The sequence below is a fragment of the Eucyclogobius newberryi genome, unplaced genomic scaffold (genome assembly GCF_026437365.1).
Source record: "Eucyclogobius newberryi isolate DKJ021-1_F unplaced genomic scaffold, fEucNew1.0.hap1 SCAF_21, whole genome shotgun sequence".
NCBI classification, from domain to species: domain Eukaryota; kingdom Metazoa; phylum Chordata; class Actinopteri; order Gobiiformes; family Gobiidae; genus Eucyclogobius; species Eucyclogobius newberryi.
The window spans coordinates 18,359,531-18,383,499 of NW_027315846.1; the positions used below are offsets into that span (position 1 = coordinate 18,359,531).

General features: G+C 41.1%; 2 protein-coding genes across 2 annotated transcripts; one reads left to right on the top strand and one right to left on the bottom strand.

Annotated features, from left to right (window-relative positions):
* The first annotated feature begins 4,926 nt into the window (after nucleotides 1-4,926).
* Nucleotides 4,927-19,221, top strand: ccdc9b (coiled-coil domain containing 9B). Its single transcript, XM_072458187.1, has 14 exons — nucleotides 4,927-5,151; nucleotides 7,410-7,517; nucleotides 7,599-7,703; nucleotides 7,784-7,912; nucleotides 8,361-8,489; nucleotides 12,243-12,299; nucleotides 13,849-14,015; nucleotides 14,905-14,945; nucleotides 15,006-15,053; nucleotides 15,515-15,611; nucleotides 16,076-16,106; nucleotides 16,344-16,863; nucleotides 16,949-17,031; nucleotides 17,605-19,221. Exons 1-14 carry the CDS (start codon nucleotides 5,140-5,142, stop codon nucleotides 17,629-17,631), a joined length of 1,554 nt encoding a protein of 517 aa, XP_072314288.1. The 5' UTR covers nucleotides 4,927-5,139; the 3' UTR covers nucleotides 17,632-19,221.
* Nucleotides 19,222-21,279: 2,058 nt separating this feature from the next.
* Nucleotides 21,280-23,016, bottom strand: LOC140370773 (uncharacterized). The gene has a single exon (XM_072458001.1). It carries the CDS (start codon nucleotides 22,553-22,555, stop codon nucleotides 21,977-21,979), a length of 579 nt encoding a protein of 192 aa, XP_072314102.1. The 5' UTR covers nucleotides 22,556-23,016; the 3' UTR covers nucleotides 21,280-21,976.
* Between the last annotated feature and the right edge of the window lie 953 nt (nucleotides 23,017-23,969).

Consider the following 23,969-nt stretch of genomic DNA (forward strand, 5'->3'; position numbering starts at 1 on the left):
GAGTGAATGTGAGGGGATGTGAGGGGATGTGAGTGAATGTGAGTGAATGTGAGTGAATGTGAGGGGATGTGAGTGAATGTGAGTGAATGTGAGTGAATGTGAGGGGATGTGAGGGGATGTGAGGGGATGTGAGTGAATGTGAGTGAATGTGAGTGAATGTGAGGGGATGTGAGTGAATGTGAGTGAATGTGAGGGGATGTGAGTGAATGTGAGTGAATGTGAGGGGATGTGAGTGAATGTGAGTGAATGTGAGGGGATGTGAGTGAATGTGAGTGAATGTGAGTGAATGTGAGGGGATGTGAGTGAATGTGAGTGAATGTGAGTGAATGTGAGGGGATGTGAGGGGATGTGAATGTGAGGGGATGTGAGGGGATGTGAGTGAATGTGAGTGAATGTGAGTGAATGTGAGGGGATGTGAGGGGATGTGAGTAAATGTGAGTGAATGTGAGTGAATGTGAGTGAATGTGAGTGAATGTGAGTGAATGTGAGGGGATGTGAGGGGATGTGAGGGAATGTGAGGGGATGTGAGTGAATGTGAGTGAATGTGAGGGGATGTGAGTGAATGTGAGTGGATGTGAGTGAATGTGAGTGAATGTGAGGGGATGTGAGGGAATGTGAGTGGATGTGAGTGAATGTGAGTGAATGTGAGTGAATGTGAGGGGATGTGAGGGGATGTGAGTGAATGTGAGGGAATGTGAGTGAATGTGAGGGGATGTGAGTGAATGTGAGTGAATGTGAGTGAATGTGAGTGAATGTGAGGGGATGTGAGGGGATGTGAGTGAATGTGAGTGAATGTGAGTGAATGTGAGGGGATGTGAGTGGATGTGAGTGAATGTGAGTGAATGTGAGGGGATGTGAGTGAATGTGAGTGAATGTGAGGGGATGTGAGTGGATGTGAGTGAATGTGAGTGAATGTGAGGGGATGTGAGGGAATGTGAGGGGATGTGAGTGAATGTGAGTGAATGTGAGTGAATGTGAGTGAATGTGAGGGAATGTGAGTGAATGTGAGTGAATGTGAGTGAATGTGAGTGAATGTGAGTGAATGTGAGTGAATGTGAGGGGATGTGAGGGAATGTGAGGGAATGTGAGGGGATGTGAGGGGATGTGAGGGAATGTGAGTGAATGTGAGTGAATGTGAGTGAATGTGAGGGGATGTGAGGGAATGTGAGGGAATGTGAGGGGATGTGAGGGGATGTGAGGGGATGTGAGTGAATGTGAGGGGATGTGAGGGGATGTGAGGGGATGTGAGGGGATGTGAGTGAATGTGAGGGGATGTGAGGGGATGTGAGGGAATGTGAGGGGATGTGAGGGGATGTGAGGGATGCTGTGAAGGTTGGAGAGGGGACTAAGTCTGAGCAGTGGCATAGTTTTGGTTTGTATACCAGAGTCCTGTGTTTTGTCCTCACTGTTTTTATTTGTATTTTATTTTAGGTATTCTTTTAAAATGAAATAGATACACAGGGGTTAGGGTTGAAATACACATATAACAATTAAAACACAATCTAGATAAACTACATTTTAATCACAATCAGTTACAAATTGCTCAAATGAAGAAATGAAAGAATGAAAGACCATGTTCAAGACACTCACATGTAGGAAAGGATAATTTGTGGAGGAGGGATGTCACATCACGTGTTACATGATCTGTTTAACAACATTTAAGTTAAGCTTCATCTGAACATAGAGCTCAGGTTTCTATGTGTCATGGTGTTCAGGATTTGATTGCCATAAAAATTGTCCCCATACAAAGAAACTTAAAGCTGCACTATCTATTTATTTGAATTACTTTTAGTCAGTATGGATGAATCAGAATGGTTGCATTGCTCAATTGATGCTATAATGGAGCTCACATGCATTCCTTATCATACAGGGTGATTTATAAAAGCCTGACTAAAACTCAAGGGGGCAAAGCTGACATACCCGGTACTTATTTCAGTTATGTTAAACAGATATTTCTAGACATTTTAATAATAAAGACCCAAAAAGAAATCTAATTTGAAGAATCATTTATTGACAGTATTTACTACACAATATGGGACAGATGTGGATCACAGCTTTAATCATCTTCTCCATGCTTGCCTTTGCCATGACCATGACCATGTCCGTGACCATGTCCGTGTCCACCTCCTTTTCCCTTGTTCTTCTTCCCTTTCTGCGCACACAATCAACACAGGAAATGAAACAGGAATACAGCTATGTTTTTCAAATAGTCAAAGTGTCAAATAGGATACCTTTTCCTTCTTGTTTCCCTCCTGAAAACATAGACAACATTAACAAACAGTGAAGTGCATCAAGTCAAAGTGACAGGAGTAAAATAAAGTCTAACCTCATCACAACTGCCGTCAGACTCCTCAGACTCCTCAGACTCCGTCTTTGCTTCTTTTTCCTACAACATGGAAGAGCTTTTTCAGCAAACATTTTACACATCATATTACAGATCAAATGTGCATTAAAAACTGCGACATCGTGCCTCTTTCTCCTCTTTCTTCTTTTTCTCCTCTTTCTTTCCGTGGTCACTCATGTTGGATGTGAAGGTGGTACGACTCTTTTTCTACAGAGAGAAAAGGTAACATTAAAATATCACAGTGCAACTAAGAGCACAGTTTGTAGCATAAAAGGAAAAGGACTTACCTGGTGCAGGAAGGCGTGACTTGTGCTCAAGTGCGTGTGGAGTCTGTATTTATAGGAAGAGGAGAATGCTCCAGGCAAATGGATGTTGTGTGACAGGTGTGACAAGTATCTTTTGTGTGTCTTTTAATATGACTACTTGTTTACTAAGTTGATGTTGTCTTAGTTACTATGGTGTGGTGAATAAATAAATTAATAGTTTATTTCCGTGTGAATGAATAAACAGGTTTTGCAAGTTTTTTTCTTCTTCTTTTCTTTAGACTTTTTTTTTTAAAGTTTGAAAGAGAATACAGCAAAACAGTAGTAAACATAGGTCAGTCAATTGACCAGTCAACAAAACCACAGCAGTAAATTAAAAGAACAAACAAACAAACAAACAAATAAATAAACAAACAAACAAACAAACAAAAAAGGAAACAAATACAGCTCAAGTAACCTCTATTACTAAACTGATCAGCTGTCACCTTCATCATTGTCCCTCTCATCACTGGTAATATGCGGTGACGTAGGATATGTCCAGTATAAATAGGGGGGTTAGCTTCTATCGTAGCCACAGCTGACCTGGGGCAGACTGACAGAATCAGAATCATGTGGGTGAAGTGCCAAAGGACACAATGGCAGTTTACACTTGACTAGAGACACTGCAGCCTCAGTGTGGGGCCTGGTATTCACAGCAGTCTCTCATCCAAGTACTAGGCCCCATCTTGCTTAGATTCCGTGATGTGACACGACCTGACAAGTATGGCCCAGTAAAATTAAGTTCCAAATAATGTTCAATTTCCTAGTGTTCATTTAGACTAGGCAACATTTCTATGTTTTGAAAATACATAAACAGATCCACGGTTCCATAGTAGATTTAGTGTCATGAAAGTAATCTCCACACACAGGTAATAGAAAATGTAACGTTTTTTGGTTCATATCCAGCCATCCCCAGTTCAAACAAGAACACTGGTAAATACCTGTGTAATTGTGTAATTATAGGGCCCAACAGCACAGTGTCAATGTACATCATTTACTGACAAAACAGGATCTAAAACATCTTCTGATCCGAAGGTGACAAAGATGCCACTATTCTAAATTTAGATGTACACACCCTTTCACCTTACAGTGCATGTCTTAACCCTTGTACTTTAATTTTAATTTTTAATTTTTCATAATTAGTATTTCAGGCCTTGGCTTACATCTGGCCACACACATGTTTATAAGACAATAATATAGAGTCGGGATGGGACAAAACGTAATTCCCACAAGACTATTGATACAACCTTTTTTATTCCATTCAGTACAAATCTCTTTGGAACAATGGGAACACAATCACACAGGTCAATGCATAAAGCACCATAACAATGACATTAAAACACGAAAAGGTTCCCAAGGGTTCACTGACTTCTGTTTTCTTTTGGCACAAGGATATTTGTTTGTTTAAAGGTTTTGTAAAAAAAAAAAAAGCCATCAGACTACCTGCTGAAAACATACAAAACAAGGACCTCTAGTGGAGGAAATAAGTTATTACACGAGAACAGACCTGATGTTACCACAATTATGGCGCCACTTATTGATCAAACAATAACAGTGCTGTGCTGTTACTGAGCAGGCAGATGATCAGACTAACAAAAACAATAAAATAAATAAAACTAGTCAAAATACAGTCATACATTTTGAAAATACATGTATTGAGGGGCAAATAAAACCCACCTAAATCAAACAACTATTACAGATGTAAGTTTTATTATTGTGGCCTGAATTATAAATATGGAGATATAGGCTAAATCTAGTATTACTTGGGACCATTTCTTTGTTTTCAATCTAGTTTCTTGTTAAACTAATTACTCAGAGCCAAGTTAGTCTTAAGCAGGATTCATTCTGTAGGACGAGTGCTATGTGGACTGGAGTATGCTGAACATGCTTTCAAAGATGTGTTTGTTTCCATAATACTGCAGCACTGTGACACTTGTGAGTCTCAAGTGACTGACATCACTGCTATTCGTGACATTTGTCTGCCTCACTGCCAATAAACTGCATCATTATTTTGTCTCCCAGGCAAAGACAGACAGGAGAATTATTACCCCACACACAACTGCATATTCTTTACCACTTCTGTACGTTTTACTCTGAACGATGTCAAATGCAATTGGTGTTTTATGTTGTGTGAACATATGTCAGCATGTGAAGTGAGGTGCTCAACTGTGCAGGCTTTAAGTTCAGGATAACTAAGAAGGCGAAAAAGCAAGTGCTTGAGAGAGGGAGAGCTAAAGTGAGCGAGCATATGTGCCGAAGGGTGGGAGGGCTGGGTAGTGGGCAGAGAGAGCCAGAGAGAGAAGGGGAACGGGAGGACAGGCGGGTGGGTGCTGTGAAATCTGTTCACAGGGGAGCTCTGTGCATTTGTTAGACCTCTTGGCTGCATGCCCAACTTGGCTCATTGTAATCAAGGCATGATCAGCGACTCCGGGCTGTCCTCTCCGCCGCCTCGGCTGCCTCACTCCTGGATTCTGCCCAGCCTCGGCCGCTGACATGGACAAATCCGTGAGTGCCTTCTTTCCCTTCTTCCCTGTGATATTGTGTTTCCCCTCTTCTCTGCTCTAACCTGGCTGCATGCGGCATGTCTCTGCCTTCTTATCCTACTGTAGCTCTTATGTGACTGGGCATGAGGGAAGCTCTCTCACTGCAGGCCCTCCCCTTCCTCGCCTCTAACGGGCTGCTGAGCTTTGTGGCTGGCCGCTGGCACCCCACATTGATTCTGGGTTGTGTGTCTCAATGACCCTGTTAAAATGAAACCCACTATCTGGACTATTTAGTCTGATGAAGCTAGTATTCTTCATTTTACATCTACGCAGTCATGTAATTCAGAGACAGCAGCATGTCCCTCGCATGCGCCTATTCCTGGTGGTGTGTCTCATGGTCTGTTGTGTGTTTGGATGCCCTGACAACTAGAAGCTATGCGGTAACAACTTTCCAACCTGCAGCATGAGCGTGACACAACTTTTCTAGTGTCTTATCATGGTTTGTTATGGTTTGAACACTGACGGATTTAGTACCTGGACACAACTTATTGAAAAGGCCTTACAACCAGTGTGTCCAAGTGTCACAGGCTGCACCATTCCCTGCAGTTTGGAGGTGATGGGCTTGTGCGCTCTCCAGTTCTGAGTCATCATCATTTTGTGCTTGTGATATCACACACACGAGGGGGACACCATTCTCTCATCGCCACTGGGAGACAGTGGAGGATGCCTGACTCATACATACTTTGCCAATTCCTGCTCGTCAAAGAAGGTCCAGCTTTTCACAGTACTTCATGCAGACAAGGGCCATGGAACGGTTTTCACAGCTTCCAGTACTGACAGCTTATTCTCAACTAAGATGCGATGAATGAGCAATCTTCAACTGAATTGAGCAAATATTGAAATAGCATAACAGAATAACATTCACCCAGAAAGTGTTTAAACAAAAGGCTTAGAGCTAGTTTAATAAGCAACATCCATAATTACAAATGCTTCTCCTTGATGATGTGAGATGATTGGTTTTCTCAGACATTTCTTAATCCTAACTATACATAGCATAGCATAGCCTTGCCATCCGGGCACAGGGGCACTCTTTGTACTGATGCCAAGTCTGGATACATTGAGACTCTACAGTAAACTGCTCTGCAAATCACAGAGCATTAAGAGCCAAAAGACTAAAATAAGAAGTACACTCTCATTAGGAAATTGCAAGTATTTTTACCATGACGACTGACTGGGCGGCTGTGGTTCTGCTTGATCCCAGTTTTGCAGTGCATAATGATGTTGTGTCCTTAGTCAAGACACTTCACCTACTAAACATGTGGTGTGAGAGATGAGAAGTGGTTGGAGAGGCCATTTGCACAGAATGGCAGCCACCAGTCAGCTTCAGGGCAGATGTGGCTATAGAAGTAGCTTACCACCACCAAGTGCAGCGAGACGAATGAAACAGTACCTACTTATAAGCACATTATTATTACTAAAATGTATTGATTTCACAACACACACTGTAACATACCGGGCTTTTCCACAGCTGAAATTAGTTTGTTACAGTAGTTCTGTTCCTTTTTTGGGTCCTAAACCTCTTCAGTTACATAAAAGTAGGATGAAATTAAACAATATACCATACGTTCTTCTGACAAATGATTTTGTTCAAGTAACTGCTACGACAGATTGCACTCTTTCCTGCAAGAGCATGTGCTAAGTTCTGGTTCAAGCTGTTGTGTGAGGAAGCGTGCTCTTGCTGACTGTGTCAAGATGTTTAAGATGCTCCACATACACAAGCTGTCTGTGTAACTGAACTCTGAGATGACGGTCCCATCTGCAGACGGCCTGAGTGAACCTGTGCATGGGTTATTAACGCTGTCACACAGACACGAGTGGAGAGACATTCTGAGGATCCAGATTTATATCATATCCTGATTTAACAAACAGGTTCAAACATTATATCACACTAAATGCAAGTCCTGAATTTGTATTGACTGCATTATAATGTACGGGACCAGTATGCTTATTTCTATGTTTTTAATTGATTTAGGTACATTAATAAACTGGCAACTAAACATTACAATACTAACACTGAATGTATATTTTTTTCATTTCAAATATAGACTTTTGGTTCTTTTCTATAAGGTAGCTATAATTCCCCAATAACTTGTTGAGAAGCAAATTTACAACTTAACCGAGTGGCCACAAGATGCATGATGGGACACGGAGGATTAATTTCTAAAAATATAAATAGTACTTTATTGCGTGGAGGTTCATTTTCCTTATGTCTTTTCCTAGACCTCCGATGACCTGCTGCCCAAGAGGAATCATGATAAGAATTTGGAGCTGGACAAGAAAATTGAGGCTCTACGCAGAAAGAACGCAGCGCTGATGAAAAGGTACCAGGTAAGACATAGGACAACGACCGGTGGCACTGCATCTTAGAGCTTCCTGGTGAATAAACTCTTTTCTCTGAGTTCCCTTTAGGAGGTGGAAGAGGACAAGAAAAAGGCCGAAGAGGAGGGCATGGCGCTGCAGTCTCGCAAGGGCAAAGCTGATGACCTCTCAATCACCATCAGCAAGTCCGCCAACGTAAGTGAGAGAAGAATCACTCTACTACAGTGACTATTAAGCTGACAAATGTTTCTGTCTCCTTTTTTGGGGGGGAATAGGAGAGCCGCGTGGTCTCAACAAAGCCGCACAATTGTGGGTCGGACCAGGAGAGGGCAGGGGAAGGTTCATCTCAAAGTGCAGTCCGAGTGCAAAGGAAACTACTCACGGTGACAATGCCAGCAAAGAAGGTTCATTCATTTTAGGGCTTAGATTTAGATGTGAGAGTGAATCATGTTTAATCTGCCTTTTCACATAGAAATACATTGTTTCCTTTACTGTATAAATGGTGGTTTTTGCATAAACTCTTGTGTAGTTGTTGTCTTGAGTACAGTTTGGGTCAGATGTATGGTCAGATCATCGAGATACTTGAGTTATGAGAGCTTTTGCGATCTCTCTTTTTAATTGACTAAACAATTGGCGTGGCATGTCTTTAGTCAACTTAAAATTCCATTAGTCGACTACAGCCCTAATTCATTCATTAAGCTGCAACTAGGATGTTTAAATAGTGGAATACTGTGATCTTGTACAGTGAGCACTTGCATTCAACTATATATTGTTCGTCATCCGGTGGCATTAGTATGAATGTGTCTCGCTATTTCACATCCCGCAGTGAAACCTTTACCGGTTTCCTTCCAGGGTAAGAGGGTGGTGATCGAGAAGAGCCCCGAGCCTTCAAACGGTATGTCAGATGATGGACAGTTGAGGCATGTGGAGTCAATGAGGTTAAAACCGGCCCACGTTAGCAAGAAGGACACAGCGGCTCAGGTTGGAAAACACCCCCCCTCTGTCTCTCTCTGTCTCTCTCTCTCTCTCTCTCTTCTCTGCAGTGTTCACGAGGTCCAAAAAGATGTAACAAGCCCAGCTCCGACGGCACCAATTTATTTACATACCTATCAGACACACTCCACACCCACAAAAGCACAAAAGCAGGAGGAAGAGTCTGGGATTGTAGTGACTGAAGCTTATGGAGAACGAATATGGAATTACTAACTATTCTGATGTAGCAAGTGGGCAATATATAGAAATTGAATAATGAGTACATTGTTTATTACATAAAATGCTGCAAAAAGAGCTGACTTTACACAAAAAAGTTATGTTGTATACTTTCAAATAAGGGTATAAGCTGTTACAGCACTTTTGTGATTAATTTTACAGTTGTCACTTCAGATTTGTCTGATAATTAAATCTCAATATGTTTAAAGCATGTTTTAACACTGTTCTGTTGGATTGACATACTATCGTTTGACTATTGTTAGAAAAAAAAGGATTATTTTTTTATCGCCCACTCCTCATAGGTAGGAAGTGTTTGATTGTACAATTACCACTCATGATGAGGATATACTTTCATAGATTTTTATATTTTTATGAAAGTAACATTGCAAGATAGAGCAAAAAACATTTCAACCACAATTGAAAAAAAAAAATCTTTGATATAGTGTACCTAAATAGAGAAAGAGAGCATTTACCCCCGAACTGCTTCATTCTACCCTCTATATGCAGCTTGTTCCCTATTTGTCTTGAAACTTCATCTCAGTCCACATGGCACTCCTCAGCTTAGGGTTACATTCAATACATATTATCACATGTTAATAATAAATTCCTTATTCAGACGGGCTAAATGGGCATTATAGTCATCTGTGCTCAGTATTCTAGGAGTGGTATTTGATAACACATGGGCAGAGACACATGTGCAGAGGCTGGGCTGTGAAATGCCATGCTGTTACTGACCCTGGGCCTGCCTGAGTGCATAGAAGTTCAGTAACAGCTGCTCCATCACGGTCTGAAGTCTGGGACACACTTACAAAGACTCACACAAGCACCAAGCACCGCCCAGACACCTGATCCCCGACGCTGTAAACAAACTGGTCACAGGACCGGCCTGGAAGCGAGGCCCGATGTGGTTCATTCTATGAGCTGCACTAGCATTTTTCATTTTTGTACTCATTCTGCTTACATATGACCACTTTTTGTTGGAGGTAACAGAACATATTTGAACAAGGGTTATATTTTCTAAAAAAATATTATATTTTTACAATATTTATTTATCCATGGGTTTCAAAGTGATGAAAAATATGTACTGTTACTATGGCAATCATCAATTAAAAAACAAACTTTGCTCAATTTTACACCCGGTCTGTAGGTTTATTATTATTTATGTGTTATGTGTCTTGTAGCCCCAAGTAGAGCTCAATAAAAATTACTGTATTTGTCGTTTTACAATTCACTCTGCTCTGTTTCCACATGTTTATTAACAGTTTAAATACACACTTTTCACAGATTTTAAGCAAGAATTTATCAGTAAAACAGTTTATAGTCCAAGAGTAAATATGATCAAACAAATCTCAAAAATGAGGTTTGTCCCAAAGATGGTTACTATAGCAACTTCAACGCTTGCACAACAGCAGCTCTGACAGGCTGCCCCAGCAGCACTGAAGGATGGGTCAAATTCAGACAATTAATTTCCCTCCAGGGGATTAATAAAGTACACCGTAATGTATCTGGGCATATGCAGTTTGAAAAACTGTGTCAGATTGGCAGGTTTTCAAATTGGGCAATGACAAAGTTCTCAGAATGATGTACCAAACCAGAAGCTGAAATGAATACTCATCAATGCAAAAAAACAGATTGGCCTTTCCCTGTAGTAAGCAGCCTATTTTCATTTACATGTTTTTATTGTTGAAAAATGGCTATGTGACATTTTTGGATTCTACAAGTAAGACTCAAGTTGGACTTTTTTTTAAAATGAATCGCAAGTACAGAGCAGCAGGCATGGATAGGGCGTAGAAAACAGACATTTTATTTTCAGTAAATCCCCCAAGCCTCAGGACATACATGGCTAAAAGCTCACAAATGCTGATTTTTACATAATAAATCCCCTTTAATAGAGGGAGTCTGCCTATTTCACCAGTGGGCTGTAGTCATCATGGCATATCTATTCAAAATCTAAATCTAAACCATACTTCTCATGCATGTGGTGTTAGTTAGCCAACTGGTGTCAGGCTAAATGAAGTAACTTGAGAGAAGGGCGTTGATATTTGGCAGTGGTTTGAGCAGAAATACTTTAAAACCAGACAGTTCACACCCATCCCAGTAATAAGGAAAGGGTGAAAGTCAGAGATGAGATTCGGGGTAAATAGCAATGCAAAACTCTGCCCTGACTGGAGCCCCCATATTTATTGCCCCATTATGTTGTAGTCCCACCCTTCCCACCGTCGTGAAAGGGTCTGATTTGATCTAATTAACATTCAGCTTCTTTCTCGCCCTGAAAAGGCTCATTATGCTGTTAAAGAGAGGCCTGGCTGGCGACGTGCTGGGATAAGGGTCAGAGAGTGAGAGGAGCAACGAGAAGAGAAAAAATGTAGCCAGCAATTATTTTGTTTGTGAAAGTGCCAGACTGCATTTGGCAGAGAGTAGAGGAGATGTGGGTGTCATTATTGTCCGTGTGGGCGGCTTTAGACCACTCACTCACAATATTCACTCTGTATTTGGAGGCGTACATTTTGTTTTCATTGTCCATATTCTGTGTTCACCTGAATGATTCATTTTATACTGTTACTTCACAAACAATACAATACCAACCATTATTTCTTGATATGTATTTCACTGTATCAGTAATGTTCTTTATGTCAAATGACTCCTTTTGTCATTTAAAAACTATAATGTCATCAAATAGCTGACAAACACAGTATGTAAACCAGGGCTATACTACTGAAGCTCATTGTATTCATAAAATAAAATAAAACATCTCGTAATAACGAGATAATTATCTCGTAATAACAAGATATTTTTTTAATGAATACAATGAGCTTCCGTATTATTCAAAGTAAGACCCATCTTCCAAATACATATATATATATATATATATATATATATATATAAAAAGTGGTTTAATTCTGGGTTTGTTTAGACTAGTTTAGACCTGATTTAGTCTGGTTTAGTCCCAGTTTTATTATACATTTATTTTGATTCAGCGTCAGTCTTGGTTCAGAGCTGGTTGGTATTAGTCTAGTCCTAGTTTAATTCTGGTTAAAAAATCGATGGGCAATTTTGCAACGCATTTTATTTCTCACAAAGATCTAATCCACCAATTATTGTATTGACTAATTTATTAAAACAATGTTGGCTATTTGTACAACTCAGAGTGTTGTTACAATGGCGTGTTGTGCACCTCCGGCCTCTGGAAAATTAAGTTGTTCTAAAACACACTACATACAATGGCTCAATATAACCAGCCAAGTCAAATCCTTAAACCTTTTAGCAGTTAGTTAGTGGCAATTGCATTTTGAACAAGCATGCATAATTATCAGTTAATAATAATCAACTCAATGATGTCTTGCCAAGTCCACAAGAGGGCAGTGTTAGCTGGTATTTGACTTGCTTTGAGTGGATAAATGGTGTGCTTTTGTTGTTGTTGCTCAATAACATGACTGTACAAAGACAGAGCCGCCATGTTTAATTGGTTGGCCTGCTGTGTCACCTTTGCTGTTTCATTGTTCACCCCCATCTTTGTGTTCTCAGGATGAGGTCACACAAGGGGAAGAGCAAAATGAAGAGCAACAATGGCTATCAGAGAATCTTCAGGTACCACAACATGTAAAAATAACACACACAAGTCCCACATTGTCAACTCGCTTACTGGAACATTCATTCACAAATCTCCTTATGGATCTATATTATCCATGCATTATACTGACAGAGGCCTATATGAACCTCAAAATGTTCCAGGAAAAAGCTAAGTGCATTCATCATTTCTTTATTTTGATGATGATGCTTAGATACATATAGCTCGACACGTTGCTACGCAGAGTCTGTTGGAGTGCCTGTACCCATCTGCCTCCCCACTGGTTTGTGTGTTAATGTGGTTTTAGCTCAGAGCTGTGGCACAGATGAGGCCTGTTGTAAACAGACCCAGGAGGCAGAGACAGCAAGGTTCAAAGGGCTGCCAAATAAGCCTCATGTCACAAGTGATGCTGTTCATGTCCTGCAGCCTCTGTCGGGCCTGTCTGACTTAGGATTTCATTTGAGGAGAAAGGATTTCATTTGAAGAGGTATGATGGACTAGCTTGTGTTAAGAAGCAAGACTGAATTGGCATGAAATGAAAGGGGGGAAAAATGTGTCAAATCTTGCATTATCATTGTGGTAAAAATCAAGATGCGATAGATATAGTTTTGGAGGACACCTATTGCAGAACATAATATGTAAGCCTCTTAATTTGATTGCTTTAGCCATTTCCCAGGTGAGGCTTAATAAAGGTGACAAATTAAATAGGCAGCAGGAGACTGCCAGTAGGAACATGCCAGAGTCTCTGTCCCCTGTGACGCTCTTTGGCCTCACCGGAGCGTCAGCAGTGGAGATGGAAAACAGAGGATGAGCACAGATGCCCACTTCACCATTAACAACATGCAGGAAGGCGACATGTTTACTAAGGCCTGATTGGTTTACACCTGAGAGGAAAAATCACCTACAGTTTCTCACTGGCACTGGTCTCTGTTTGAGCCTGTGAGACATGAGCCGTCATTCAGTCTGAGAGCAATGTCCTGTCACTTCAATTCAAGCTCTAGCAAACACTGCCTGAGTGCTATCTGCTCCTGCACCATCTCCCTGTGCGCGCAGATGTGTATGTAATCCTGGTTTGAGCACATAGTCTCATCCTTTTGATGTGTCAAAGAGCCCACACCACGGCTCCTTTTTAGTACCAGCAAGCATTTCTATGTGCGCTCATCACGGGAATCAATAAGAGGTTAAGAGGGAAACGGAGGAAGGACTTAATTGAATTTACTGTACATTACACATTTCCTGGAATAAGTTCTCAGACTTGGTTGCCTCAGGGGCTTACATGGACCTCTCTGCAGTAATGCTGACCAGAATGAAACACTCCCTAACTGATTGGGTCCTGCTCGTTAATCCTAGTAGGACCGATTGTCTTGATTAGCTTGCAGTCATGATTCAGATTTATCATTTCATACAGTAACATGGCACGCTGCCATGTTTACTAAGGGCCTGTTGTGAAAGCAGAACTGAAGAACTCTAAACATCTCACACTGCCAGCACTGTGTATGTATGCATGGAGCAGTCATAGAGTTTAATACCGTTCAAAGCTGTCATTGTATTTATAATTTGAACTTGCAGCCCGGCACAGACCTCAACATCCCGACATCGAAAGAAGAGCAGGGGGAGTATTTGCAGTGGAAGAAAGAGCGTGAGCAAATAGACAGAGAGAGAGTTGCACGTCACAAGAACGCCAAGGGCCAATGGAGACGAGCCTGGGACATGGACAAGTCTGACCACATGTGAGAACTCCTCTTCTCTAGCTCTATCTAACTGTCACACTCATACACGTCTTTATATTCATGGTATCTGCTGACCTTTACATTACTATGATGATGTCATGCTTTAAATGCATTAAGCAAAGAAAAAGGCAATGAATCACAAGATGTTCTGAACAAGCATTTAAACCTTAAGTTAAACAATGCAAGTAATGTTGTTATGATACTAAAAAAGTCACTTTCGATACTAAGAAATAGGCTTGATACTCATTAACAATGTAGATATTACAACCATTAAAAAAATAGGCAATAGAGTGTATAGTGTAGTGTTTTTACTTGTTCTGATAAAGGTCAAGACACGGGTTGACAAGAAACGTGCAATTTGAAAAAGGTCAACTTTAGTCCTGTTAGTGAAATTATTATTTGTATTGACACAAACTTGTTTTAACTTTGATTAGTAGTATCTTTTTATATTGTCTATACTTTTAGAAACCCTAACCCTGCTAGTACATTTAAATAGGAAAGGTGTTCTGAAAACATCAACATTTTGAGTCATTAAGTTCAGCACAGTAAATAATATGTGGCTAAAGAAAGCATTGATATACAAAGAGACAAGGAATAAGTGGCTATTTTTGTCCAAGGATACAGGATGGCATGCCTTTCCTTATTTGGCAAACCCCTTGAGTCTAAATAGAAGAGGAAATGCAGATTTGATTCAACAATTAAGATGCATTTGGTGCATGTAAAATGTGGACTTGTTTGAGCAGCCTGTTAACTCATGTGGAAGGAGCATTACATCACCAGAACAATAAGGCTGAATAATGTTGCTCACGGAAGCATGACAAAAACATCATCTGTTGCCATTTTGTAGAAAGTGATACAAACAACGTGATTTTTTGTTTTACTCTTTTAGGTATTCAGACAAATCTGGAGACTGGTTACCTCCCAACAGAGGTGAGAGTTTTATATAACACTTTGTTAGTATTTACTGCATCTAATTAGTCAATGTTCTAGGTGGGCGAAGTTCTAGACGAGGTCAAAACAGGAGTTCAGACACACAAGGTACTTGATTCTTTTATTCATACGTCATAAATGTGCACACATTACTGTATCAAGGTTATGCTAATGTGTCACACAAAAAAATGTTTGATTTTATCATTAGGTTGCATTCACAAGACTCTATAGAGCCCTTAGATTAATACTGATTAATACATGAGGGCAAGTTAGAATTCTATGGTAGAATGTGCCTTTTAACTGCCGTAATGATAATGTTTTGACCTGCTTTGTGGTTAATACCTCTGTAACTGCTCTGCCAGCGTAAATGAACTTGAGGTCACTAAAGTATTCAAATAAGGTGGCATTATTCTAACACAGTAGGCACGATTGTTGTCTCAAAACCAATTAATATGGTTAAATTGTGAAGCCAATTGCTACCAATTCTTTTTTAATGTTTCTAACTTCTGGATTCTGCTTTTTGGCATCGAAACCTACACTTTCATTGTGACATTTTACATTTGAATAAGGTCATGCGAGGAGAGGCAAAGTGAAGGAAGCAAAGAACGTGCAAGTGATGGGCAGCAAAGCAAAAGGAAAAGATCGTCTCACCGGCAGGGCCAGGAGGTCAGTAAGTCCCAAAATATCCCCTTTATTTTATATTGGTGGAATTTGTGTTGATCTTTGTGCACATGAAAAGGCCCTGTGACCGCCATATCCCCCCTCAAATCTACAAACATGATTTAGAGGTTGCAGCAGCTGACAAAATAACCCAAGGAGGCCTCATTTACAACTCCCTACATGTATTTCTTCCTGTGAGAGCTTTTCTCTGTTGAGAATCAGGCCACTGTGTTGGTTGATGAGGAGGCTTTCAGAGTGAAGTGTTACACAAGCATTGCTCATAATTTCAGACCACAGATGTAGAAGAGGCACTTTAGCCTTTCAATGTGGCCTTGTAGTTTATAGACGCTTCCTGTTAACATGGTCTGTTTGATGTATGGGTTCGAGGGCACTTCTAAGTACTAATACATGTCTTATTCACATACAATATATATGTGCAATGTAAGAATGTTGGCTTCCATCTTTTTCAGATGGGAATCTACTAAAGATGGAAATGTACAGGTAAGAGAAATACTGACCTTTACATTCGATTACATTGGTAGATTTGTTTGAATTACGCAAATACATATTATACATCAGTTTATGTGTGCTTCTGTTCAGTAAATATTGTTTGTATATAATCCTAAATCATTACTTAATTGAAATAGAGTCAACGCTTGTATTAACAGTATATTATTTATGTAATGCCTACACAGAGGTTATGAGATACCCTTAAATAAACAGATGTGTTGTTTTTAGGACTGTGAGGCAACACTGGAGGAATTCCTGGAAGAACTTGACGCTCTCACAGAATTGGTTGATCAGAGAAAAGTGGAGGACACAGAAGCAAAACCGCCTCTTGACTATGAGTTGGAGACATATGAGCATGTGACTATTGCTACAGAAACGGACAACAATATTACAGAAAAGAAAGTCGACGGCTCCGGCCCCAGGGGTTCCGAGAGGAAAGTGCGCTTCTCAGATGAACTGAAACGGGAGAGTGGAGAGTCCCAGGAGCCTGTCATTTCTGAGCCAAGGTGTCCACAATCAATAAAAGGTTCCTCGCCAAAGAAAGATAAAACACAAGTGCACAAAGCAACAGTGGACAGTAGTATTCATCAAGAGGGCGGAGAGTCACCGTCGGCCCCGTGTACAGAGCTGCAACAAAATGAATGTACTCCAAAAGCTGTCATCTCTCCCTCTGACAGCTCCACTCAAGATGAAATCGTCGATCAGCCTGTAGAAGTTGGGAAGTGCAATATGACCAGCACAAACACAGGTATAACTAACTACTACTAACTACTCTTAAAGAAAGTTGTAATATGTGCCATTAAAAATATACATATGGCGTGATCTTTATGCAGAGGAGCTGATAGACTCTGGCCTGTCCGTCTTGAGCATGGAGTCCGGAGAAGCGCACCAAGCACACTCCACCAGCAGCGATAAGGTCAGTGGGAGATCGGGGACGCACAGCCAATCAATACACGTGTGAATGCGCTGAAGGATGAAAGTGCAAATGGATGAGGGGGGGAGGCTAATGCGGGCTAACATGCACGCACTGCAGAGTGTCAAAATGTTATCCACTTTTAATCGTTTTTGACCACAGCAGGATTAAAGTGCTCACAAAAGCAATCTGTAGTTTGAAGATAAGTGTTTTCCATTTAAAAATAAACACATGCATTGATTTAAATGTTTAGTATGGATTTGCATTAATCTGTACTACAGAGGCCATCTGGTTGGCTAGTCGGAAAGTTTAAAAAGGACTATTGTAGAAGTTATTTTTCTACAGAATATACCTTTGTTCATATGGTATAAATTGTAATAATTGCAAAATGGCAATGTTGTGTGTGATTGCTTGAATGTCAGTCAGTATTAATCAGTTGGTAACGTAAGCTCAGCCATCTAAAATGTGTTGGGTCCACATAAACTCATGGGATCATCTGTTTAACTGCAGACATATTGATACAAATGGTCGAAAAGGTAGTTTCGTAATAAACCAATCGTTGTTTTTTCTTTACAGGCAAGAGAGCATGGGAAGATTGTTTGAGAGAGACTTTCTGGACAGACGCGGACACAATTATAGCCTCTGTACCTGAATGTGGCAAGTCCCTCATTCTAAAAACACCTTTATTAGCTGAAGACACGGAGCACAGGGGTTGTCATTGGGATGGTGATTATCCTTCCACTTCCTGTTTAAATATTCATGACATCCAAGCACTTTACACTGATGTTATGTGTGTTACTGTATGTTAGTATGCTGCTTGAGTGCAATAACACTGAATGTTTACGTTGGTATGGACACTTCAAGGTACAAATCAGGTGGCAAGCAATTTGTTCTTCACGTAGCCTTATGATTAATCAATAGCCACAACTGATTGAATGCCTGATTCTGCCTTAGACTTAGAATAGTAAAAAAAAAGTATTTTGCAAAAAGATTTCGTTTGATTTGGACTTCCTCAAACTATAATTTTCTATCTTGAAGTCAAATGTGCATTTATTTTTTTATATAAGTCTTTCGCTTAGAGTAAATAGGCGTTACTACTAAACCGCTCGGTCTCACTGCATTAATGATGAAGGCAATCAACTTCTACCACTACTTCAGAGGCCGATTCTACAATACTCTTCCACAAATCTGTGGTTTAACTGTGTCCTTGGGATTTTATTGCACTTGTTACTAGAAATGATATTGTCATGACTGAAGAGAAAACTATTTTAATAAGCTCACACATCAGTATTCAGTCTTTGTGCCTTGGTTTTTTGACGTTTGTCGAGGTAACATTTTACAGAGACACTTATTTATTTGAGCCTCAAGGATGAACACTTTTTTTAGGGATCACATGTAACTAATACTAAGTGGTAATCGGTATGTTATATAATGGTTATTCTGGTTTTAGTAGTGTTTATGACAATCTCATTGATGTATAATAAGATACTAGCTAAAACAATGTCCAATAACATCCATATGATGCTAAATTATAATGATGAAATAATGAATGGGGGAAACAAATAGTTAATAGCTAAATTGTTGATACAGTCTTATATAACAATAAACATGTAAAAGTACTCTATTAACACTAACAAAGATCTAATTTACTATTTTGACTATTACTACAAGTTCTGTAATAACATGTGGTCCCTAAACTAAAGCGTTTGTGGATGAACTTACCGTTTTATTAAAGCAATGACATTTCATTTATATTGTATTACCATGTCTTTTTAGCCTTACATTTCGACTCTGATACATGTGTTCAGAGCTCTTGTCCTCAAATAGTCCAGTATAGTAAACAGTTCTGTAACTTTAAATAGTGGATGTGCCCTTTTTTTCTTGTGGTTATTTTAAAACATAATCAGGGGTCATGCAATAGTGTTCTGTCTAGTCTGCCGCTTCACAATCGGATCCTTGCGCCACATTTCAGTTGGAACTTCAATGAATTAAGTGTGTTATCAAAAGACACACGAATCCTCCTAATGGCAAGAGGAGGTGGCTGTAGTGTCTCTATTTTTTTTACACCCTCTTGTGTAAGAGGTGTGATTTGCGCCTTCACGTGTTTGTGCAATTTGGAAAAGCGCACATTGCCTAATTTTCTGTAGAACGACGTAGACTGGATATGTCAATAAACGAAAAGAGGAAAATAAATCATTTTCAGTACGTGGCATGGTTGTATCTCTTCATCCGCTCCTTGTTCGCGCAGATGTTTACAGATCAATTCTCTGATGGTGTGTGTCCTTTTCAAAATCACAGCTCCATAGGGAAAGCGCTGATGTAACAGAAATGTTGAAAACATGCTTGTATCCTCAGTGTATTAGAGCAGGCCACGGTCCACTGAGCCTGATCTCTACTGCCTGGACATAACTGTGATTTGATTCATTTCACATGAACTCCCGGTCAGCCTGTTGCACTGCACACTTCTCCTGCACAGGTGGGACCGCCCATAGGCCATAATATATGAATTAAGTCTCCTTTATTCTGCCATGGTCCTGCCCTGTTGTTGAGGCCACATACAGCAACACAATCTACTGATAGTTCACCAGCGGATCATTTCTTCAAAGAGTTTAGCATAATAACAATATTGGGGTGTTTTGGGATGCACTAGATGAACAATCGGCGAATCTATTTGTCACCCAGTCCAAAACTAGATTAGTTTTACTGCTGCGCACTTAACTGAGTTTTATGTAAGAGAAAATACACATCAAATTTTATGGGTAATTTGCGATTAATACGGATCATAATTATGTCCCTATAGCGCAACAATGACGTTTCCTGTTAATTCACGAGCCCTGGTTTAGTTCCCCGTCGGTGCCAGTAATTTCCCAAGTCTAATCCCTGTCAGTGGCTCTAGAGGTGTTTCATTATGGCTGATGGATGGAATTTTAGAAGCAGTGAGGCCTCGGAGCCACTACAACCTTGACACAACCTTCTGCAGGCAGTTTGGTGCTGTTGGCTGAGATTTTCATAAACCCCCTCCAGCTCCAGGCCTGAGGAAAGACACGCCTCCACACCTGATTACCGCTGCTATTTTAATGTAAACTAGAATACATGGAAAAAAAATTATGTTCAAAATTATAATTTTAAAAATCTAATGTTTTATGGTATTATATATATATTGAATAATTTAAAATAATGTTTTGTAATGCTCTACATACTGCTTTTAACATTTGACCTTTAGCTGCACCCAATAAAACTGCAGGGAGAATGTCTGATACATATTTAATAGAATTTATGAGGATGTCTCGCTCAAGTGTTTTGGGGCCAGCTGCCAAAATGCCCTCTGCTTGTCATCAGTCAACTCACATAAAATCTGACGGCGGAAGCCAATTTCAATGTGCTGATATAACAATCCAAGTGGAAGAAATGATATTATTTTAGAAGAGCATCTTAGTGTACATTTATGTGCGACGTGATGGAGCTAGTATTAGATCATGTAATGGGACATCCTGGCGGCTGGCTTAAGGAGGAGTCATGAGGTCACCTGCTACATCTGACTCCGGGCCATAACTGTCACTTGTGATGAACTCTCTCATCAATAGGTCGTCCATTGTTCTTTCATATATCACACGCATCCTGGAGAGCCACTAGAAACTGCTCATCTGTCAGCCCGCGTTGCAGAAAGGGGCCACTGCAGCAGGCATTGACAGCTTTGCCTTGACTCGTTGTGTATTCCACTCTCGTGCCGCATATGTCCACACTGTCTTCACTGATGAATAGGACTTCCTGTTCACGCCATAAGACGCATGGCAAGGGTTCTGGAAATCTGTCTTACGTTGACAAATAGTGACACAGTTTACATCACAGGGAAAATCAGGCCATTATTGTTTCAGGGAGAAGAAAGCAAGCTTTTAAACCAAACTGTGTGTGTGTTCAGATGAGGGTGCTGGATCAAAATAGCATGTAGCCCTATTGTGTAATATGTTCTGTGTTTTTTGTACAGTGCAAGAACAGAGCTCTCAAATCAATACGCCTCGCTCATATGCTGCTGTGAAAGTGCACACAATGATGGGCTTGTTTTCACTTCAGAGTTCACCACATGTGACCGAGAGCAGCGGCACACCAGCGTGTATCTTATGGGCAACATTAGAGCAGTAAAAAGCAGTTTGATTATCTGTCCCTCACTTGATTTTTAGGATGAAACAGTCAATAAATATGAAGTTGAAGTAGCCCGAAATAGGTCAAAGACAATTTTGGAAACAAGGCATGTAAGGTGTGAGGTAAAAACCTTCCATTTATTTGAATATATATTCTCCGTTCTGGCTCTAAATAAATATAATATTGTTAACATACATGATATCTCCAGTAGGGCACAGTTTACAGAGAAGTGTTATAAAATCATAAAAATGTACACCCTTCCTAAGATGTTTGTTTATATCATGTCCTATATTGTACCTAATGTACATTAATACAAATCTGCTAATTACACTAGAAGTCCATCAAGGCCAAGATACACCTGCCCTGTACATGTTCCAATGCACAATACTTTACATGGTTATATGCACCTGAGCAGAACTTAGAGCCAAATGCAGTGTTTTCTAGTGGGAATCCAGGTCAGAGCTTAACGGTAACACGGCCTATGTTAAATGTAACAACGCAGAATTAGGTGAGCCAAAGCCAAATGCATGGAATAAACGACTTCTTCTATAGGACGTGTCCGTGTACAGGCAGGGCAGGGGTCAGTGGCCTCAGGTGTCCGAGGTAAAGCCAACGTTTTAAGGCATACAGATGGCCTGGAAACAAAACGCATAGTGTCAACAGGGAACAGTGATAATAGAAGGTCTCCTCTTGTCTTGGTAACAGTGTAGTCCAGCATCCACGAGGAGCTCCAGGGGAAGAGCTGTGATCCGACCCGCGGCGCTCTCTAAACGCTCTGTCCGGCGGAGGCTGTGGGCACGGGGCCTGCTCAGCCTCCTCTCGTGGCTGATGTCTGGGGAACAGAACTAGACTCTGTATTTGTGTGCTCGGACGTGTCCTCTTCTGCCCCATCCGGTGTCCACGTCTCCCGTCTGTCCGGATAACTTTCCCCGCTGGGGGGCACATCCTCCGTGGTGGTGTGACCCTCAGAGGACAGTTCCTCTCCCCGCGTGCTCTGCGCCGCTGTCTCGGCTCGGTCGTCCCACAGAAACGCGTGTGTGACCGGGTCCAGTCTGCTGAGGTTCAGGGACAGCACTGACTGTGTGGAGTTCCACTCGGAGGCGTTGCTGCTGCTCGTGGACAGGTTCGTGGTGATGTTGGGACCGGCGGTGACCTCCTCTGGCATTGGTTTACCCGCAGAAGACGATGCGCTGGTCGGTTTCCAGATCAGGCTGTAGTAAATGGCCAGGATAATGGCTGCTAAGGACACCGACAGCACATAGGCAAAAACAGTGGCCAATCTCACCCACTTCTTGTTCGTCTTCGCTGCCATCTTAGCCTTTTTGTCCCCCGTGTAAGTCGCAGGTTTGCCCCTCTCCATGTTGGGCATGAAGTCCCTCTCTCTCATATTGCCCCTGTTTTTTCCACGATGCTCCACCACCCCCTCCGTCTTGAAGGCTTCTTGTGATCCACAGTCCAGGAGAAGAAGGCAGCGGGGGGCAGAGAGATGCGGGACCACCTTGAGCGCGTCCTCAGCGCAGCGCCGTTTCGCAGCTACACCGTGTCATTCATTTGATCCTGTTGCACTGCGCCTCGCGTTCAGACGCGTTCAGTTGCTGCCAGTGCAGCACTGCGTTTCATAATGGACATCAGCATCCAGGCTCAGCATCCGACAGCGGCAGGACGAATGTTTATCCCCAGACGCACACTTGACTGAGCGGGCCAGAGGCGCATCCGTAATCCGCGATTTGATGTCATTTATTTGAGATATTCAGTGAGATCACACGGTCCACAACTGTCTGTCTTTCCCACTAAATAAAGCGGCTGGCTCAGCTAAAAATACTGGAGTGGGGGCGGGCGGTGGCTCTTAAAGCAGCAGCTGCAAGCGCCACAACAAACTCCCACCGAAGCACAAATCACTGCAGAAAGAGCGCCACGACCACGTGTGCGTGAGCCACTGGGACCTTGTACTTCACTGTGTGTTTGAAGTCAACTCAACCAAGACTGTAACAAATGCATGCTTTATAGAGCCGATTTATGAATAAATATCCCTCTTAATTGCAAAACTATGACCAACCATAAAGGGTGATGATGTTAACTATAAAAACGAATGTAGTCTGGACTGCAATGAGTGAATGTTTATTTTATGATTTGACAGGAACATTGCACAATAAATATATTCCACTGACCAGAGCCACAAGCTACAAGCTCAGAGGCAAAGTGACAGGAGGGAAACAGTGTGCAGGCAATCCATAAAATGGCCCACGTAATATGCAAAATACAGTCAAAAAAGACAAACACAAAGCAACCACCAGCAGGGGGAGCACCTCATCAGCAATCCAGCTACAAACGTAAATACTTACATTACACTTTACATTATTCTTACAGACAGATCACTAATGACTACATTCCTGATTATCTTTAAGCCACTTTGAATTAAACATATCCCAGAGTGCAACACTCCCTAACAGTTGAAGGTAAGGAGTGGTGAGGAGAGAAGCTTCAAAAGGGGTGGATCTAAAGTTCACAAAGAGGCTCTGGTCCAAACTCATCCCCCTTATCCCACTTATCAAAACCTTTAAATGTGGGGGCACCAGATTATGAAAATACTTATACATTAGACTAATATTTGCTAACTAGATGACATTTTTAAAAGCTCATTCATTACTTGTTACCATGGGGTCGCAGGTGACTAGAGCCTATTCAGGTGACTTTGGGCCTCGGGCGTGGTACACCCTGAACACGGACCAGCTCGTCGAAGGGTTGAATTTTCAAAAGTTAACATTTTACATTTCTTAACAATACTACAATAATGATGCGAC